The following is a 19,819-nucleotide window of genomic DNA, read 5'->3' as shown; positions in this document are numbered from 1 at the left end:
TCGCGAAGGTGTGGGGTTTGATCTTGCTTCTACTACATATTCAATAATTGGATTTCTTTTTTTAGGGAAGAATCTTATCATCTCCAAATGAACTTGGGAACTTAGAAGACCTTTTTGCTCAAGCCTTCCTATATATATATATAGCTCTTTTTCGACCAAAACTTCATCCAGCAATCAATTTTCTTCAGCTCTCATTTAGCTCAAAGACATTACAACTTTCCTTGGACAAGGCCTATTGTTCAAAGAAAACTAGTTATGGCTATTGAGATTGAGCAACCTTCTGTTGGGCTTTCAAGAGTTGCAGTTTCTGAAACTCATGGAGAAGACTCCCCATACTTTGCAGGATGGAAGGCTTATGACGAAAATCCTTATGATGAAGTAAAGAATCCTTCGGGAGTTATACAGATGGGACTTGCAGAAAATCAAGTAAGCATCAGTTTGATTCATCCATCCAGCAAATGGCACATATGAATGCCACAAAAATTTTCCTTTTCATATGTGTTTGCATGAAATAATGTTCTTCTGTTCCTTTTACAGGTTTCCTTTGATTTACTTGAAGAGTACTTGGAGCAGAATTTAGAATCATCTACCTGGGGAAATGGGAACTCTAGCTTTAGGGAGAATGCTTTGTTTCAAGATTACCATGGCCTCAAAGCTTTCAGTAAGGTATTTCCATCTGAACCTTCAAATTTTCAAGATAACATTTTTCATGGGCTAGAGTACTCATGATGTACTAACTCTACATTTCTGTTTCTTTGCATTCATATATAGGCAATGGCAAGTTTCATGGAGCAGATAAGAGGAGGAAGAGCGAAATTTGATCCCAATAGAATAGTTCTCACCGCTGGAGCAACTGCGGCTAATGAACTGTTAACTTTCATCTTAGCAGACCCTGGGGATGCTTTGCTTGTTCCAACTCCATATTATCCAGGGTAAGAACTATAAACAACCTAACTAGTACCATTTCATACTCCTAATCTAGAATTTATTCAATACTAATTCACTGTAATTTTTTTTTATCACAGATTTGACAGAGATCTCAGGTGGAGAACTGGTGTTAAGATTGTACCAGTTCACTGCAACAGCACAAACAACTTTCAGGTTACTCCAGAGGCTTTAGAAGATGCATACAGTAAAGCGCAAGCTATGAACATTAAGGTCAGAGGACTTTTGATAACAAACCCATCAAACCCATTAGGCGCCACCATTCAAAGATCAGTCCTCGAAGAGATTCTTGAGTTCGTAACACGAAAAAACATCCACCTGGTATCCGATGAAATCTACTCAGGCTCTGTCTTCTCCTCATCTGAATTCACAAGCATTGCAGAAATCCTTGAGGTTCAGAAATACAGAAATGCAGAGAGGGTTCACATTGTGTATAGTCTATCTAAAGATCTAGGCCTTCCTGGTTTTAGAGTTGGAACGATATATTCGTATAATGATCAGGTTGTGACGACTGCAAGAAGAATGTCTAGCTTCAGTTTAGTTTCTTCTCAAACACAGAACCTCTTGGCTTCAATGCTATCTGATTCTAAATTTACAGAGAATTACATAAGGACTAACAGAGAGAGGCTGAGGAAGAGATATGAACTGATCATAGAAGGCTTGAGGAAAGCTGGTATTGAGTGTTTGAAAGGGAATGGAGGATTGTTTTGCTGGATGAATTTAAGCCCATTTTTGGATAAACCCACAAGAGAAGGAGAATTGGATCTGTGGAATTCAATAGTGCAGGAAGTGAAGTTGAACATATCACCAGGATCTTCATGCCATTGTTCTGAACCAGGTTGGTTCAGGGTGTGTTTTGCTAACATGAGTGAGCAAACACTAGAAATTGCACTGAAGAGAATAAATGATTTCATGGAGAAAAGAAAGAGAGAACAATGAAACTATCTCTTATCAAAATTTTGACTTCTTCTCCTCATTATCTTTGTATTCTTTTTTTGTGAGGAGGAAAAAACCATTTGAATGAATACTGTAAATCCATTTCAAAAAGGAAAGAGATATAAATTTTGTTTCTTGTTCTTGACTTCACTACAGTTCCTGGAAACTTCTCCTTTTTCATGATTGCAACTATTTTAACTCTCACTAGCAAACTCTCTTCCTGGCTCCTATTTTCAAATTTATAATATGGGTTTGAAGTTTGAACAGCCATTTTCCAAATGCCAGGTAAGAAATAACTTATTAAAAAAACATTAGTTCCAACCAGAGGTAACAAATCCGGATTTGTGAGTAATTTTTAAAAACCTTGATTGGAGGTGGGATTGGCCTCCATCGATTCTGGATTAAATTGGATCGAAATCAGTCGTAATTGATGAAATTCCTAGAAATTGGAATCTGGGAGAAGAAGCAAAGATTTTAACAGAACTGTGTTTGAGGAGATTTTTAGTTAAAAAGACTTGTAGATCTTGCTACAAGAGAGAAGTTTCATTAGTTTTCCACTATTTCACTGAATAAAAAAAAAATTGGAAAAGGAAAAGTCAAAAAGTGAAGATCTATAAGTACATTCATGGGCAATTCCATGTTTGTTAGGATGATGGTGAAAAGAAAAATAATAGATGTGGGTAAAATACATCAACCTATGCGTGGAATGTGAGAAGGCGTGTTCAAGAATCTGCACACTGTCGCCTTGCACTTCCTTTTCACATTAAATGTACTAAATGAAAAAAGTTAATTAAAGAGCAACTATGTGATTTATTTATTATTATTTTTTCATCAAAAAAAATTTTTTTTATCAAAAAAAATTTTTTTTATCAAAAAAATTTTTTTTTTTTAAGGTGATCCTTAAAACACCAATAGCAAATAATGCCCTACTGCCATGCTCCACTTTCAAGCAAATTTCTCTGAAAGTTGTATTATTGGGACCCAATTGGATGATCTGCACACTCAGAAGTAGAGCTGAAGGCCTGAAACTGAAAAGGTGAGAAATGAGATGAAACAGCCCAACGAGGCTACCATTTGGTGGATCATGGCCTTTGATGTACCTTTGGAGCATAATATACTGATTGTATGAACAGAGCAAATGTTACTTAAAAAAGGAATTAAAACACTAAAATTAGACACAGTTTTAATTTGTTTTTCGCATTTTAAAAGGCACCCTTGATTATCATATTGATTTCGGTTATCTTCCTTAAAAAGAAGGCTTATCCAATGCACAAGGCACCTGCCATTGTAGGGTTTAAGGAGGATCGTAATGTATGCAACCTTACCCCTACTTCCAAGAAAGATTGTTTCCGGACTAGCTAGTAAGCTTTCATCAAATTCTTCATAAGCTAACAAGTTGAAGTCTCAAGTTGAGAGGTCTCCAGCAGTCATTTTCAGGGTTCAAGACTTCAGAATCGGAACTCGAATCAGTCGCCATCAATTTTGATCCAGTTCTAATCTGAATCGGGGGCGGTCAGTTCTCGGACTCTTTGAACCCTGGTCATGTCTCTGTAAAGTATGGTTTACTGGCTCTTAATGCTATCCTTTCTATTAAAATAATTCACAAAATCAAGCATTACTCTTTCCTAATTATGATTCATTATGTCTTAAAACTTTCTTTCTTAGTAAACTAATTCCCTAACATTACTAAATTGGGACCAACAAAATTAAGAATTCAGGTCTACTCCTCTAATACACAACTCACTTTCTGCATATAGTCTATCAGCTTAGAATATCAGGTAAAGCCAATACAAGTTCTTGATTTAAGATATTTCTCTCTTGCAATCTCAAGTTGAGTGGTCACCAGCAGTCATGTTGTTAAAGTATGTTTTACTGTCCTCCCTACTATAATAATTCACAAAATCGATTAGTACTCTTTCCAAATTGGGACCAACAAAATTAAGAATTCAGGTCTAGTCTCCTCACATGCAACTAGCATCAAAAAATGGTGTACCAGCTCAGAAAATCAGGTTAAAATCCAATACAAGTTCTTGATTTATTAAAGGAACATCTTAATTTCCCAACTATGTGGTTTGGGTTTGGACCAATTGTCTCTTATGTCTGTTCTAAAACTTCAGCACTTAGAATATTATACTCTACACACCAAACCAATGAGGGTTTTTTTATCCAAAAAAAAAAAAAACAACAACCAAGTTCTAGAGAATGGTATCATCCGCATTGGGTCCATATGGAGCCCACATGGTCAGAATAGAAGAGAGAGAGAGAGAGAGTATCATGGGCCCCAGAGTCATTATGAATGGGCATGTATTGGAATCTGCACTTGGTCGATATATGCTTCTTTTTGCTGTTTAAGTGTTACTCATTTCTGAAATTTAGGTTTAGGAGAAGTTTTGTGTTGCTCATGATGGAGAAAGGATCTCTTCTTCTACCATAATGTGACTTTATGATAGAACCGTTGGAGTACTGGATAATGGGTTTCGTCGTTAAACTCCCATCTTTTATGGTATATGGCAGAAATTATCTTTTCCTAATCCAAATTTAAGGGCCAGATGTGGTGACCTAAGAGGTTCTCTCTTCCCCATGGGTGAAGGGAAACTGGTTCCTTAAATTTATGTTCAGGTGAGAACTCATTTTTATGATGAATAAAACTTGTAGGGCTAACCCTAGTAGCTTTGTGGGGCTAATCCAACTTGCTTAAGAGTCTGAAATTTTAGTTAATGTTAGGATCTTTCTTCTTGTTTGTTTATGGTTGACAAATACAATCTCAATATCCGTGGTCTCCTATACCTATACCTATACCTGGCTAAGGTTGCTGTCAATCTTAGGTCAAGAGTCAAATAGAGTATGTAAACCACAAAATTGGAGTGGTGATTAAAAAGCAAACTTGGGTAGTTGTATTGAGCTGGATCCTCCTGAAGGCGTGTTCCAAGGATAGCCTCACAAAACAACATTCAAAAGGGAGTGATGTTTGGATGACAATGATTTAAATAGCCATTGATTCTTTCTCAAGCCCTTGAAGATGGTCATGTGAGAGGTTATCTTTGAAATGGACATTCCAAGTGATCCATTGATGGTGATATTGAGAGTTTAAGATTAATTTTGGATAAGATTTTGAGAGCAATCAGGCTAGTATTGTGCTTACTGTTAGTATAATCCATGGTCAAAGTAGAGGGACTCTCAAAATGACATCTCTAATTCTCTATAAATATATTTTAAGTTTGACATTTTCTTTTTAACTGTCCTGTTTTATTTTTAAAAAATTTTAAGATATGAAATGATTTTTAAAAGTAATTTAAAAATGATTTATCATTACGCCATTATTAAGTACACATTTGAAATGATAATATTTTCTCTTTTTATTATACAAAAAGGCTAAAAAATTAAAGTTATTAATAACATCTCAAAAAATAATGATAAATGATTAAAAAATTATGGAACATTTGAAAATGCATAGGAACATTCCACAATTCCTAAGATTGATTTTTTTTTTTTTTTTTTATTTAAGATAATTCAATCTAAGATCAAGTTTGATCGCCTATTTTTACCTCTAGCTAATTCAATGTAGGGTCCTATCCGTGTTACCCGCAAGGCTATAACCATTTCATTCAATCCATGGTTTAAGTAAACAAATTCAAAATATGGGTCCACCTCTGCAGATTCTGATAAAGTCAGATTCAGCGATGAATTGGTCCCTAGAAATCAACTATGATTCAGCCGATTTGATTCGCATGGGAATTGGATCACTGGATTCCGGTCCAATTCCTTGAACCATACAGTAATTAGAGACCTTCAATAGCATAATCCATAAATAAATTTATTTCCACAGTTTTATTTTATTTAAATTATATATAAATTTAGCTGGTATTGAAACTAACTAGAAACCTTAAAGAACCAGTGACATTAGTGTGATTGTGGAGAAAGCAAGAGACTGGCCTTCATTTTGACTTCAATTAAGAGATCATTTTAGAGACACCATCTGCATTGATTTGCTTTGTTGGGTAAGATAGGTTGTTAGGTAGCAGCATTAAAATAAGGCATTGTAATGCGGAGATGCAAAGGAAATAATATTTAAAATGACTCCTAGGTCTAGGTCTAATTATGGAAGGTAGGGTTGTTGAATTATTTGAGTAAAAGAGAATATGCCTTACCAGATTTTAGGGGATTTTTGTTGGGGCTAAATAGATTTTAGATTTTGATGAGGTGAGATTTTAGAGATGTAGTTTGGGTTGATTAAAGAATATGTCATTTAGTAGATTAAGAGTTCTCAAGGGTATTAGTGGGATTGTCTAAATGGCAGTTCAGGTGTAATTTGAACTTGATATCATCTTTTGATTGTCCCTATCTTATTTCATTTATTTATTATTATTTTTTTTTAACTCAAAGGTAAAATAGACAATTACTTGTACATATGAAATTACAAGATTTATCTAAATTTAAAAATATATATTTTTTAAACTAAGAGGGTGAAAGAGGAAGATTATAAATTAAATTTTCTTTTTAGTAAAAATTACAAATTATTTGACACCTTATATATAAATAAGAAAATCTGATAGTTACAACCTTAATTGGAAAGAAAGTTCCTAAATTAACTTAGACCTCTCTTATGCAATGCACTTGCAATTCGTCAAACATACACAATGTTAGTTACATCTTTAATTGGAGGAAGTTCCTAAATTAACCGAGACCCCTCATACATCTGTGAGTTGTCCAAATGATCCATGGTTGGAAAATCAGGTTTTTTGACCCTACTAGTCCAGTCAAAAACCTAGCGAGTCGACCTGGTTAAACCCAGTCAGGCCGAGTTTTTTTTTTTCTATTTTATATATATTTAAATGCAATAAATATGTAAATAAATCATAAAAATACAGAAAAATATGAAAAATGCAGCAAAAAAAAAAAAATCACATATCAATAATTCGAGGGTTGCAGGCAAGAGCCTTTCTCTTGGTTAGAAGTGAGGTTAGGGTTAAGGATTAGAAAATATAAATTATATCTTCCAACAATCCAACTTTCAATAAAATAAGAACTTTGGATTTAGGAATACGGGAAGTTTCTTAGGTCCCAAGTTCCTTTTGGTAAAAGGAAAGGAGTAGGAGAAGTTGCTAAGTTAGGAGTCTTGGGATTTGGGATTGTAAAGAGATTTTATTTGATTTTTTTTTTTTTTTTAACGCCTTTTGATATAATGACTAGCTTCGGTGGGTTTTTCAAGACTTGGCCAAAAAATCGAATCAATGTAGAATCGTCTTGACTCGTCTCGAGTCTTGTTTTTTTTTAACACAGGGCGAGTCTTCATGACCCTTGACCAAAAATCTCAAATTTTGACTCGACTCAGGCGAGTCTTCCTAATCAAAACCTGGTTTTCCAACTATGAGATGATTAGGGCGAATTGGGGATGTGTGGATAGGCGCACGGTCTCAGATTCGATTCGCCATCTGTGCATCTGCGATTTAAGTGGAAAACATGATGGTGGGTTACTACTCCTCGAGGATTAGTCGAGGTGCACGTAAGCTGGCCCGGACACCTTGGTTAACAAAAAAAAAGGAGACCCCACTTATGCAATGCAGTTACAATTCGTCGACCATACACACTGTTGTAATACATATTGCATACTCTGTGGTTGAGCCATTTTCTAGTGACCAAAAGGGGCCATTAAAGAACCCTCTCCATATTCAAAATAACTATAACATCCAACAAAAAGCATATATATTCTACAACTCATTATAAGTTGTAAGACATATCATCCAACATCAATTTTATTTTCATACAACATAACAAAAAACATGTTTAAAGTCTTGTTGAGCAATGTGGCCTAGCTATGATGTTGTTCAATCTTGTCAACATAATCAACACACTCCCGGATCAATGCATGTTTAGTTGGAGTTGGGATAAAAATTATAAAACTCGGGATTAATCTTGGGATCAATTAAGGCCGATATTGTTTCGATACCGATATGGATGGTTCTAGATTGTATTGTCTTGACTAATTTACTTATATTTTTAATAAAATAAATTTTTATTACGTTTTTACCCTTAGACTATACCTATATATAGGGATAAAAAATGTCATGATTGGGGATCGACCAAGGGCAATACCAATCCGATCCGAATTTTAGAACCATGGTCGGGAGTCATCATTTTAAATACATTTTTCAATAAAAATGCCTTAGTTTGTAGCTCAATTTCAAGTCAGTGCATTGAATTTGAATTGAAGGTCATATAATGAGAAATATAGCTCTTCTTATAGTCAATTTCACATAGGCAAAAGAATCAGATCAATTGGAGTTTGGGAGAAAGATATGTATATATGATCAATGAAGTAATCATTGTGTTCAACAAATCTAAAATCTTAAACAAATGCCAAAAAAATAGGAACATGTTTAAAATGGAAATTCTAAATATTTGCCTCTTTTTTTTTTCCCGTATCTTTGGGAAACAAATGACGAAACACACTTTAAATAGTAAAAAATGAAAATGCATTTAAAACACCATTTTAGACTCAAAACAAACATTTGCCTCGAAACCTTTTAGCATTGCCCTTTTTCGATAATCAAACAAGATAAAATAACAAAAAACAAACAAGCCAGGGTTAGATCATTTTACAGCCATATGTCACGGCCTTAACCTTTGCTAAGGGAACCGTGCCAACACTTGACACTCATGTAGTCATGTAGCACCTAGTTCACCTTTCTCCACACCCTTCAAGGAGTGACAAGGACTTGAAGGGTGGACACTAAAGAATATGTGTGAATCAAAGGCTCATTGCCACTTAGAATAGTTGAATACAAGATTTGATTGCTTTCTTGTTTGCTTGCTACCTTGGCAACATGAAGCCATGCCTATTTATAAGCAGCAAACCTTATAAAGAATTCTTACCAAAAAATACACTCTTTATACGAATACCGAAGATTTTATAAGTGCCCTTTCTATCCTGGCTAGGAACAATCTAAGCTAGCCCTGGGACAAATTTCCCCGCTCTTTACAGTGGCTATCTTTGGATGTCAAGTGAAGAAGAAAAATATAATGAGACAAAAATCATGACAACACTATGATTATATGTTGATATCTCCCTTCAAATTCAGATTTTTTCTCTTTACTTCTCTTGTCTTGGCATCCAAACACGAACTATAAGAAGGTGGGAATTTTTTAAGTCCCTTCTCTAAAATGTTCCTCTACCTCAGTATACTCTAAAGCTTTTTTGCTACTCTAGATTTCACAAGTAGCTAAACTCCAACGCAATGGTAGAAAGATCCGGATAACGGACCATGCCAAACACTATGGCCACGAAAATGGAAGAGAATTGGAACCAAAAACATAACCAAGTCCAATAGGCCAAAATACAAACTGTCAAAAACCAAAAATTAACAAATAAGTCTCCATCAACACCATCACTGCCCACCTAAACACTAAAATAGAAGCGATGACCAAAACATATGCGAAAAGAAAATTAATCCATGCGGCTAAAACCACTCTTTTAACAAAATCTAACTCTGTGGCGAAGTTTTTGCAACTCCACCCTGCTGAACAGCCTGAGAACCCGAGGGTGCCTCATAAGTTCCATGAGCATTTCCTGCGACAGTGCTATCAGTAGCAGAATAAACTGGAGGCTGTGTGTAACCACCATAAGAATCTCCATATGATTGTGGCTGTCCCCCATAACCTGGCTGAGCTGTTGGTGGTCCACCGTATGGCGGCTGACCATAGCCTGGCTGAGCAGCTGAGCCAAAACTAGCCTGTGGAGGGCGATGGTGACTAGAATCTGGCTGAGCATAGCCTGCCTGAGTAGGTGGATACCCTGGTTGTGTAGGTACAGACTGATTATAGGTCCCTTGAGTGCTTGGCGGTTGTTGGACCTGCCCGTAAAGTGGCTGACCAGGAGGCTTTTGGGCCTGTGGTGGTCCATAGCCTGGTTGCGTTAGTGGTGCCGACTGCCCAAATCCCGACTGAGGTGCTGGTTGACTTCCATAACCTGGTTGTGATGTTGGCGGCATTCCATAACCTGGCTGAGCAGGACCTTGGGAAGGATAACTTGGGGGAGTAGTTCCAGGCTGCTGACCCGAGTATCCTTGCTGAGTGGCAGGAGGTTGGCCAGGTGGAGGGGCTTGCTGAGATGCAGGCACTTGAGCAGGACCACCCTGTGGGCCATATGAGGCAGCTGCACCATCTGGCGTTGGGTTACCCACATTACCATAACCCGGTGCTGAACTGTACCCTTGCTGATCATATCCAGGCTGAGAATTCTGCTGTGGCTGACCATAACCTGGTTGAGATGCTGGTGCTTGATACCCACCACCATAACAATCCTGAGAATAACCTTGTTGTTGCCCTATAGGTGGCTGTGTATAATTTGATTCTCCATAGGACCCCTGCTGACCATAACCAGACTGTGGAGGTTGACCATAATTGTAAGCTGCGGTTTCGGCTGGGGCCGAAGAACCTCCTTGGGGTTGTTGCTGCTGTGGTGGTTGTTGGTTGTAGTAATCATATCCACTGCCTGGTGTAGTTGGCTGACTCGGTGGGACAGGTGTTTGGTCCCATCCAGAAGAATATCCAGCAGACGCTGGTTGAGGTGGATAGCCAGCATAAGGTGGTTGAGACATGTTATACTGAGGTGGTGGCCCTGGGTACGCACTGGGCTGCATGTAGCCATAGCCAGGTTGCTGCATTTGAGGAGGACCAGGAGGACCCCAATTTGTTGGTGGCCGTGGAGGACGGTAGCCTTGCTGAGGATATCCTCCAGCCATTGATGGATTTCTAACACGATTCTGCAAATAAATTGTTTTCCATATGAACAAGGCAAAGTTTTCCTCACATCATGGCAATATATTAGCTAGAGAGTACAAAATATACAAACAGTAGCAACAAGACAACTTCACATGTAACAGTCAAAATAAATCAAACAGACGGCAAAGCTATGTAAATGATTGATGCATTCCATATCAACATTAGAAGGGGCACAGACGCCAACATACCGCATATGGGGTTGAACTACGTGAGTTACGCCAGCAGATGCCAATCCTCTCCCTACTCGAAGTGAATGGATACAAAAGAATGTGGCAAAAGCTATACAGGTATCTAAACAAAACCAGAGAGCCAAATATACCCTTGTAGGAACAGATTCCAAAGCTCCATACCCTGTTTTATCTTGCAACAGCATCTCCAATTGATGCATGCTCATCAACAGAAGCAGTATACAAGAGAAGCAAAGGCATCTGACAAACGATATTAATACTAGCCTAGATTTTCTTGTATATGACATTGTATTCAGATTAAGGTTGAATGAATGAGGACCCCCACCACTGCAGGAGCTCAGTACTAGAATGATACGAAAATGAGATTCAAAACTTGGGACAACTTAGGATCGCTAAGGTATCAGTAAATTAGATAGGCATGATCAAAATATATGACAAGGCAATGGTTTGGGATGCATAAAATAATAGAAAGAGACAATAACAGTTTAACTGTATCAAATCAACACAACAGAAGGAATAGGGCAAATGCAACACTGATGACCTACCGCTTGTGAACCAGTGTCTCTGACTGGAGGTAGAAACTGACAGCATGGAAACAAAAATCTATAACAAAATAAAAAGACCAACAAAATAATTCCACACACATCCCACAAGAATTTATTTGAGGATGGCAAGTTTACACATGTAGCGAAAGGAATAACGAACACAGATTATTTCTGTTCTTACTATCAAATGAAGTTGGATGATATGACAAGTACCCATGCAGCAACTAATGACACTGCATCAACTCTCTATGGTCCTTCCAGAAACTATCATAAAAGATGCAGGAGGTGAGACCTCCCAACTTAATGTTGCAAACTCCGATAGGCTTAACAAATAATAAGGCACCAAGAGGATCAACAACATTTATTCAAGTCAACAAAGAGAATAAGATATGGCAACTAGATTCCACCAAGCGTCTCAGTGAACTTTTAAACAAAGAGATGGAACAAATCCTCACATGGAAACTACTATACAATCCAGCTTGATCTGAAAAATGAAACTTAAGGAACGAACAATAAATAATATAAGATTCCTGTGGTTTAGATAGAAGTATCTGTCTCACAAGGCTAATGGTAATTAACTATATTCCATCACTATGAGACCAAACTGGTTACATGATATATGAACAGAAAGATCTTAAAGATTTCCACAAACAAGTGTTTGTTCGAGGCAGGAACACATCATCAGAGGATAAAAATTAAACACCACAACCATCTCAACTGTCCTAATGGTCACCTGATGTGCACATGTGGACTGAGTCAACAAAATCTCATGGCTACCAGCTTTTATGAGGGGGGGGAGCTCCACCATAAACTGCAATACCAATTGTGTGTGTGTGTGCGTGTGTGTGTGTGTGTGTGTGAGAGAGAGAGAGAGAGAGAGAGAGAAGAAATGGTACAAAGTTGAGCATATATAGAAAAAAATTTGCAACTTGAGACAGCAGCAAAAAACATAGAGCCATAAACTAATCTCCACAAGCCACTTTTTCCAAACACAACTTCTAAATAAGTACCTTTATAGACATGGGTCAAATACACAAGAAGCCATTGATATGAAGTAGTGAGATCATAATCCAGTATAAAGGAAATTAAAAATTAACTCAAACTAAAAAACCCAATTGAAAGAAAGAAAGATAAATTTATCTTAATTTTTTGTTTCATGATCTTGAAACATAACAAAATGGAACAAGAGCCAGAAAATATGGGGTCAATATTTTTCATCAATAAACAGGAATTTCCCTTTCAAATCAATGAAGAACATTTTTCAGCAATAAACAGGAATTTCTCTTTCAAATCAATGAAGAACCTATGGAACAATTCAAAATTCTAAAGACAGCAAGGACAAAGGGATTCAGATACTAAGAAGTCCAAAAAAAAAAAAAAAAAAAAAAAAAAACAGCAGGATACATTCCAGGTAGATTAAAGCCCCTCAAAAGGGGACCATAACAATGACGAAATGGAAGAGTTCAGAAGGAAAAAAAAAAAAATTCGAAGTATAAGTTTTGAAGAAGATACCATAACAATGAGGAAGTGGGAAGAGTTCAGGAAAAAAAAAAAGGCTTCAAGTATAAGTTTCAAAGAAGATACCATGAATAACAACCATTGCTCACAGAGGCAATGGAAACAACAACTTCCTCCTGCAAATTGAAATGCAGAAGAAATATACAAAAAGCAAATCGCAATTTGTAGTTTCTAATGAGGTAGCAATTACCAATCAAGACGAAGACAAACAATTAAATATTGTGTTCACAAACACTAACAAGTTAACGATCCCCAATACTAACCATCTTGAGCTTAAAATTCTAATCTTGTATTCCAACATTGCCCGTCATTGTAGCTTTCTCTTTAAGAGATCAGTTAGTCATCTTAAACAGTATTCAAGACCATACCCGTGACCATGCCAAACTCCAAGAGGATTCACATTGGTGTCATAAGCTAATCCTACAATAATTCCCAATAACAATTTGAGTCAGATGCTGCACAGAATAAGAATATTCAGGATTGGCTCATGAGATTATCCCAATAATTATTCACTTGCACATTCAAGTATTGATGACTTTAGACTTGATTGAGATGCATCCTGGAAATGAAGCATTCATAATAGTCAAGAACTTCACTACAGATCAAAGACCAAAGATTCAAGGGATCCTGCAAACAGCTCCATACTTAAGCATACCCTTCAGAAAAGATTTGAGACATGTCCAAAACTACAGGATACCACTTATAATTCCATTCTCAATGAACTACTTCAGTTAGACCATTTATGGGGGCTAACTACAGATGGAAAAGCACCCCCATCAACTTAATATTAAGCAGGTTCATAATCTCAAGATTAAAACACAATTATATCTATAAGAGAGCCATTTGGATATCCTGCAGTATGGGCAATCAGGTTATGTAGGCCCTATACCTCTCAAAAGAGCATTATCAGATTGAATATACAAGTCCATGAATAACTCTCAAAGAAAGAAGCACTGCTACAGCCCAACGCAAAGTCCCACGACTCCCACGGCGCCATCCACCATAGAATGTTTGGCCAATTCATGCTGTTCAAATTAGCATCATCAAAGTAACAACTTCCAGTTCCTTACCACAAATCCAGAAAATAGAAGAAGGATACAAGAATCAACTCATAACCAATCCAAAAGGAGGGATATTCAGGTGACAATACAACAAAATGGAGATATCATGATCTACAAGCCAGCTGAGCTGATAAAATCCAGTGAAACGACTATGAAGATAAAATGAGTTGTCCCAACAAGTTAACCAATCACAATTAATCTAATAAAGCTTCTTTCCAACACTTGGTCTAGGGGGGAAAAAAAAAAAAGGAGCTCCTCATGTACACCAGATAAGTATTTAGTTTCAGAAAGTACTAAGAAATACATGACACCATATTGGCATAAAATTTACATCAACCAAAGGTCCGAGACACATCGAATAAGTCTACAGTGAACTATAAATAACCACAAGTATCTTCTTGGATACATAAGCCTAGTCTAGAAACCCAGCTGAAACACAAAACCACATGAAATAACGAAACCAAAGTAGATAGTGAGAAAAAGACTTGTATGCAAATCAATATTAAAAGGCAAAAGATTCTTTGTGAGGCCCACAAAGGAAGAGCTCCTATATGGACCACAGTTTTGCAATGTAGAATTGTCATGTGGCAACTCTATCCATCGGTTACATAAGTTACCCTCAGGATTGGCAACTTATTAAATTTCAGAGAAAAATTCAATCAACCCCCCCATGTAACATTATCCCAAAATCTCGACTTTCTGATGAACTTTTAAAGCCCTACTTCATCATGTGGTCTGCTCTACCAAGAAACTTGACACGTGAGGATCAGGGGATCCTGCCATCCTGGGCCCTGCCTGCTCACAAAATTTTGGAACTACTTGATCTGCCATACAGCAGATATTAGGAACATATAGGAAGGCCTCCCTATGTCCCCTTGCGTTAAATCAAACCCATATTTATATAATAAAAAAGGACAGCATAAACTTTGAGAAGTGCATTTTGCTGAAGATCCCCACTGCTAGACAATACATCGATCCTACTGTAGGGTTGGTTCTTAGTTGAACTAGTTCCTAAATTATTAGAAATCTCACCCCTGGAATGTGCTCCATCAAACCAAGAACCAGGCCACATCAAACCAGGCTGCCTCCCACAGCAATTCCGGACTGATTTTGGGCCTTGTTCCTGCAGATAACCTACACTGGAACCTGCCTGTGATCTACATCATGCAAGTAATAAAAACTTGGCATGTGTCCTAATAAAGGAATAATGGCATATAAATAAAAGAATGGAATATGTGTGTGTGTGTGTGTGTGTGTGTGAGAGAGAGAGAGAGAGAGAGAGAGAGAGACCATGTCAGAACTTGTACGCCATCAAATGCACCAATAACTTATGATTCACAACTAGCAAAACAGTGATGAAAATTCATAGGAATTCTATTGTGAAACAATCTAAACAAATAAGGACTAAACCTCAATAAAAGCAACATAAGCATAAAAAATTATAGAATAATTTATACACAATCGCAATTTATTAGTCAGATAGTAATGAGAATATGGACCACAGAATATATTCGGGTTATAACATATTAATTCTTTACATCAAGAAAACAATAATACCAGTAAAGGTTCATTGCAACAAGAGAACAACACTAGCAGTAAAGGTGGGATTGTAAACATAAAAAGATTATCTGAACGTATGGCAACAAAGTAAAATCAAAATAAACAGTTCATAATACATAACCATTATTTCAACTATTCCCATGTCTATATTTTTTTATCCCACAAAAAAAACTGTTCTAATGTCGAGCAAAAAAATCAATTAACAGCATAAAAATAGATGGATTTTGCTTGCATTGAAGGACTGGAAAATTATCTGCATGACCAAAAATATCTTGACAGTTCATCAACCAGTGAATCAGGAGTGTAATACAATTGAAGGCAAATACAATGCCTATGGTACTGAATAGCATAGTTTGCTAAAACTAATCATAGAAGCAGAAGCCTTGAGAACTAGAAGTGCAGGGTCAATTCAACAGTGCCACTAAGCAAGAAGAAGAGTATACATCTGACATATGGAGTGCAGGAGGAACAAAATTTACAAGTAACGTAGGCATTGATGAGACATTAACCACATAACAAATATGGGAAGAAGAAGGCTGCCTGGTGGTCGGGTAGCCCCTGCACCCAGACACATGAGTGCACAAAATTACCACCCTTCCCCCCGGGAAATGAAAAATTCCATCCATGCATATGCCCCTGCACACATTCATTGTCCCCACACTAGTGCAGGGGCTACATGACCAGGCAGCGATCTCTTGCCCAAAAAATATACAACACGACAAAAATATTATACCCCCTTACATCTGACTACTTCAAAGTTCTATTTGACCACATTGAGCAAAAGTTTCAACTACACAATCAATACAAGCAGACCCAAGATATACTAAGAGCTACAAAGCTTACATCACTGGTCACTTCACTGATCGATTGCTTTGCAGATTCAATCTGTTCTGGTGTGCCATCTATCTGAACAGTTCTCTCCGTTGATGTATCTCCAGGAGGCAGATGCAATGGTATCAACTAGCCAATAGCAAACATGATGAGAATATTAGATGCAAACAGTTCTAATACGAAACAAAGACTCTTAAATATATGCCACTTAAAACGTATTATGCATTGGCTTAAAAATAAAATATTCAATCCATCTATATTTTAAGTGGAAAAAATAAATAAATAACAAAATATTAAGCAAATATAGAAATTCAGATTTAATAACAAACCTGAATACGAGCACCTGAAGTAGCTTGCATGTTTTTTATTGTCTCCCCTCCTTTACCAATTATCAAACCAACCTGAAAAGCATTACATGTTAAAGACTATCCAGAAACCTAACTGGCTAACAGACAAGCAAAAGAACAAACTTTAGCTCCGTTCTACATGCCTTGTTGTTTGGAACTTTCATTACAAATTGCTCAGCTCCAGGTTGCCCAGATAACCTCCGAGAAACTACGCCAGAACCGCCTGCTTCAGCCTGCACAAAAAGTGAACAAGACAATGAGTTCAAGCAGACAACAAAAATAAAGAGCATAAAATGCATTCTAGTAATAACCAGTTCAACAAAGACAACTTTCCAAAGAACTAAGCTGCACCCTTACTCACACCCACCATTCATATAAATGAATCATTAAGTAACCAAATGCTCATCTTGAATTTACAACTCATTCACTATAGGTGATTCCCATGCATTGAGATAATGATTATATCTGCATACTTCTTATCTATAGTTTATAACAAAGCAACCATGTCTGTCTGAACTAATGATTATATCTACGTACTTCTCATCTATATTTTAGAACAGAGCAACCATGTCTGTCTGAACTAATGATTATATCTACGTACTTCTCATCTATATTTTAGAACAGAGCAACCATGTCTGTCAGAACTGGACAAATGCATTCTATCCGCTAGATTACAATCAGCATTCCACAACAATATTTTTTGCTAATAAGATAATAAGATGCTAATCTAGTTAACTAAGTAAGCAAGTTGACTCACAAAAGTAAAGAGAGAGGGAGAGAGACAGAAATCAATACTTCCTAAATTGAAGTGATGAAGCAGTACCTCAGCAAGAACATCGTTAATTAACTGTTCTGCCTTGCTTATTTGGTCTGGAGTGCCCATGAGTTCTACCATTCTAGTCAGTGAATTAGGATCAGCATCCATATCCCTCGTTACTTGAATCTTTGCCCCGGACTGAAGCTGAAGATATTTGATCGTCTCTCCACCTTTCCCAATGATAACACCCACTCTTCCATTTGGGATATCGATTTTCTTACTTGCACCCTGAAAACCGTACGCAGGTCCCATTGAAGGCGGGGCAATACCAACTTGACCCAAAGGTTTCTGCCCAATATCTGTATTCACTGATGTAAAAGTCACTAAGGCTCATATTGAACAACTCAGCATATGCAAACGATCGAAGATTTATAACGATTCTACCAAAAAAAGAAGACTTATAACGATTACAGTCAACAGTCTCAACGGTCAATCAGATGTGACGGTGTAACATAAGTATTTATAAACCCTAGGCAGTGATTTGAACGGGGAAAACAGAAAAGATTCGCGCGAAAAATAAATCAAGAGTAACCCAAGACAATCAAAACTCCCAATTCCTTCAATCTCACCCCACCCCCAAATCAAAAGCGACAGAAAAAATTAATATATTCACAGTGCGGAAGATGCTCAAAAAAATTAATCAAAGAAAAACCAAAGACCATCAAAACTCCTAAACCCTATACTCTTCCCCCCACTCCCTAAATCAAAAGCCACACAAAGGTTAATATAATTACAGTGCAGAAGATACATAGAAAGAGAGAGGCAAAAACGAACCCGTCGGACCAGAGCCGAAACCTTTATCATTTGCTTCATCGGGGCGACCACCATTTTCCACGCGAGGTCGCTTGGCTTCGGCATTGCTGAACAGACGAGCAGCGATCTCTTGAGCGCGTTGCTTCGCAAGCTGGATCTCGTCGGCTGGTGGAGGCACGTTGTTATAAGGAAGAGGATGGGAGTGAGTAGAATCTGGAGATGTAGAAGCGATCGGAGCAGAAAATCCAGTAGCGCGACGAGGGGCCGATGAAGGTGGTGGAGTTGTTTGATCTTCGTACTTCCTCTTGTTCTCCATTCGCGGTGTGAACTGAAGCTCTTCTGCCATGGAAAAAAGCAGCACTTTGTGTAAATCTAAACCCAGTGGATGAGAAGAAAAAGCTCTCGCTTGAGAAACCCTAGAAAGAGCTAAAACAAAAGGGTTTCGGGTCTCTCTTATATAGTGGTGACATTCATTAGGCGGAGAATGGAAAACAAAGGCCGCTTGTGTGTGTGGCAACTGGCAACCCATGATAAAAAAATGATGAGTGGGGGTAACTTTTTGCATGTGAATCTTCACCGTTGGATATTTATAAAATGGTTTAAAATAGATTAAAAGTGTTACATTTGAGGGGAAGTTCCAAGATTACCCACATGTGGGTTTTCTTCAAAAAAACTACCAACCTAAAAGTTTTATGGGAAAATGACAGGTATGCTAGCGGGATTTTAACCGTTAGATGAAACATAAAAAATCTCATCTATTCATAATCGTTGTCTTACAAAACCTGCCCAATACCACCGCTCCACGGTCTTCTTCTGCCCAGCTATTCATTTGCCCTCACCTATCGTCGCTCTGGTTACTACTCCCTCAACCACAACCTCTTCTCCGGCCAGTATGCCTAAAGCATCACCGCAGCCAATAAGTTCAAACGTTCCTGCAACATCGGCTAAGAAGCCTCGCCCCAACCCAACCTAACCTATGCTCGACCCGTTTCAGCTGTAAGAGGCAAAACCCACCTGAATGTTTTTGGAAACAGAAGAAGAAGGAACAAAGTGGGTGATGAGGCAAAATATGTCCCCTTCCTCAGCACGGCTGAAGCGTGTATGCAAACCTGAACAGAAGATTGACCTGCCACCTCGGCCTCTCCTCGTGCCGAGCAGTCACCTTGGCCTCTTCTTATGCCAACCAGTCACCTTGGCTCAGTTGACCTATCACTTCGGCTCGGTATAGCCAAATAAGGCACCTAGAAACATGCACACATCCACTCCTACATTCAAGGGACGTGATCCCTGATCACGGGGGTAGGACTCTGTCCACTACAAGTCATCAGAGGCTTCCACCCCTCTCACGACTTGCACCTCCGAGATCAATGGGGAATATTCCCATAACATACCCTGGAACCCAGAATATTCGCAGAATCACAGAGCCACTCCCCTCAAGGACTCTACGCCTAAACAGGACTCTCCACAAATACCCCTCCTTCTCTCTCCATCAGCAGCCTATAAATACCAAGGTAAGCATCCATCATAGGGGATCAAT

General features: G+C 37.8%; 2 protein-coding genes across 4 annotated transcripts; one reads left to right on the top strand and one right to left on the bottom strand.

Annotated features, from left to right (window-relative positions):
* The first annotated feature begins 255 nt into the window (after nucleotides 1-255).
* Nucleotides 256-2,126, top strand: LOC122085510 (1-aminocyclopropane-1-carboxylate synthase 7-like). Of its 2 annotated transcripts, XM_042653970.1 has the most exons (5): nucleotides 256-426; nucleotides 538-666; nucleotides 772-932; nucleotides 1,026-1,875; nucleotides 2,100-2,126. In XM_042653970.1, the coding sequence occupies exons 1-5, from the start codon at nucleotides 256-258 to the stop codon at nucleotides 2,124-2,126; spliced, it is 1,338 nt and encodes a 445-aa protein (XP_042509904.1). The 2 variants fall into 2 exon arrangements, with proteins under 2 accessions (XP_042509904.1, XP_042509905.1); XM_042653971.1 differs by lacking the exon at nucleotides 2,100-2,126 and having other exon boundaries at nucleotides 1,026-1,884.
* Nucleotides 2,127-9,178: 7,052 nt separating this feature from the next.
* Nucleotides 9,179-18,723, bottom strand: LOC122087031 (far upstream element-binding protein 2). 2 transcript variants are annotated; one of them, XM_042655994.1, is made up of 6 exons: nucleotides 18,304-18,723; nucleotides 17,536-17,837; nucleotides 16,856-16,945; nucleotides 16,695-16,766; nucleotides 16,378-16,494; nucleotides 9,179-10,643 (listed from the first exon to the last, which is right to left on the bottom strand). In XM_042655994.1, exons 1-6 carry the CDS (start codon nucleotides 18,626-18,628, stop codon nucleotides 9,363-9,365), a joined length of 2,187 nt encoding a protein of 728 aa, XP_042511928.1. In that variant the 5' UTR covers nucleotides 18,629-18,723; the 3' UTR covers nucleotides 9,179-9,362. The 2 variants fall into 2 exon arrangements, with proteins under 2 accessions (XP_042511928.1, XP_042511929.1); XM_042655995.1 differs by having other exon boundaries at nucleotides 17,536-17,828.
* Nucleotides 18,724-19,819: the final 1,096 nt, after the last annotated feature.

Source organism: Macadamia integrifolia, chromosome 8 (genome assembly GCF_013358625.1).
Source record: "Macadamia integrifolia cultivar HAES 741 chromosome 8, SCU_Mint_v3, whole genome shotgun sequence".
In the NCBI taxonomy this organism is placed as follows: Eukaryota; Viridiplantae; Streptophyta; class Magnoliopsida; order Proteales; family Proteaceae; genus Macadamia; species Macadamia integrifolia.
The sequence above is the reverse complement of the archived record's forward strand: the minus strand, read 5'-3'. Positions and strand labels throughout refer to the sequence as shown.

What these genes read in the sequence shown, in the direction of transcription:
- LOC122085510 (XM_042653970.1), top strand. Translation starts at nt 256, where the DNA reads ATGGCTATTGAGATTGAGCAACCTTCTGTTGGGCTTTCAAGAGTTGCA. An exon ending in CCAACTCCATATTATCCAGG is followed by an intron (nt 933 to 1,025) that starts GTAAGAACTATA and finishes TTTTTATCACAG; the next exon opens with ATTTGACAGAGATCTCAGGT. An exon ending in TCATGGAGAAAAGAAAGAGA is followed by an intron (nt 1,876 to 2,099) that starts GAACAATGAAAC and finishes AGCAAACTCTCT; the next exon opens with TCCTGGCTCCTATTTTCAAA.
- LOC122087031 (XM_042655994.1), bottom strand. Translation starts at nt 18,628, where the DNA reads ATGGCAGAAGAGCTTCAGTTCACACCGCGAATGGAGAACAAGAGGAAG. An exon ending in TTTCGGCTCTGGTCCGACGG is followed by an intron (nt 17,838 to 18,303) that starts GTTCGTTTTTGC and finishes CTTTTACATCAG; the next exon opens with TGAATACAGATATTGGGCAG. An exon ending in TGAAAGTTCCAAACAACAAG is followed by an intron (nt 16,767 to 16,855) that starts GCATGTAGAACG and finishes AATGCTTTTCAG; the next exon opens with GTTGGTTTGATAATTGGTAA.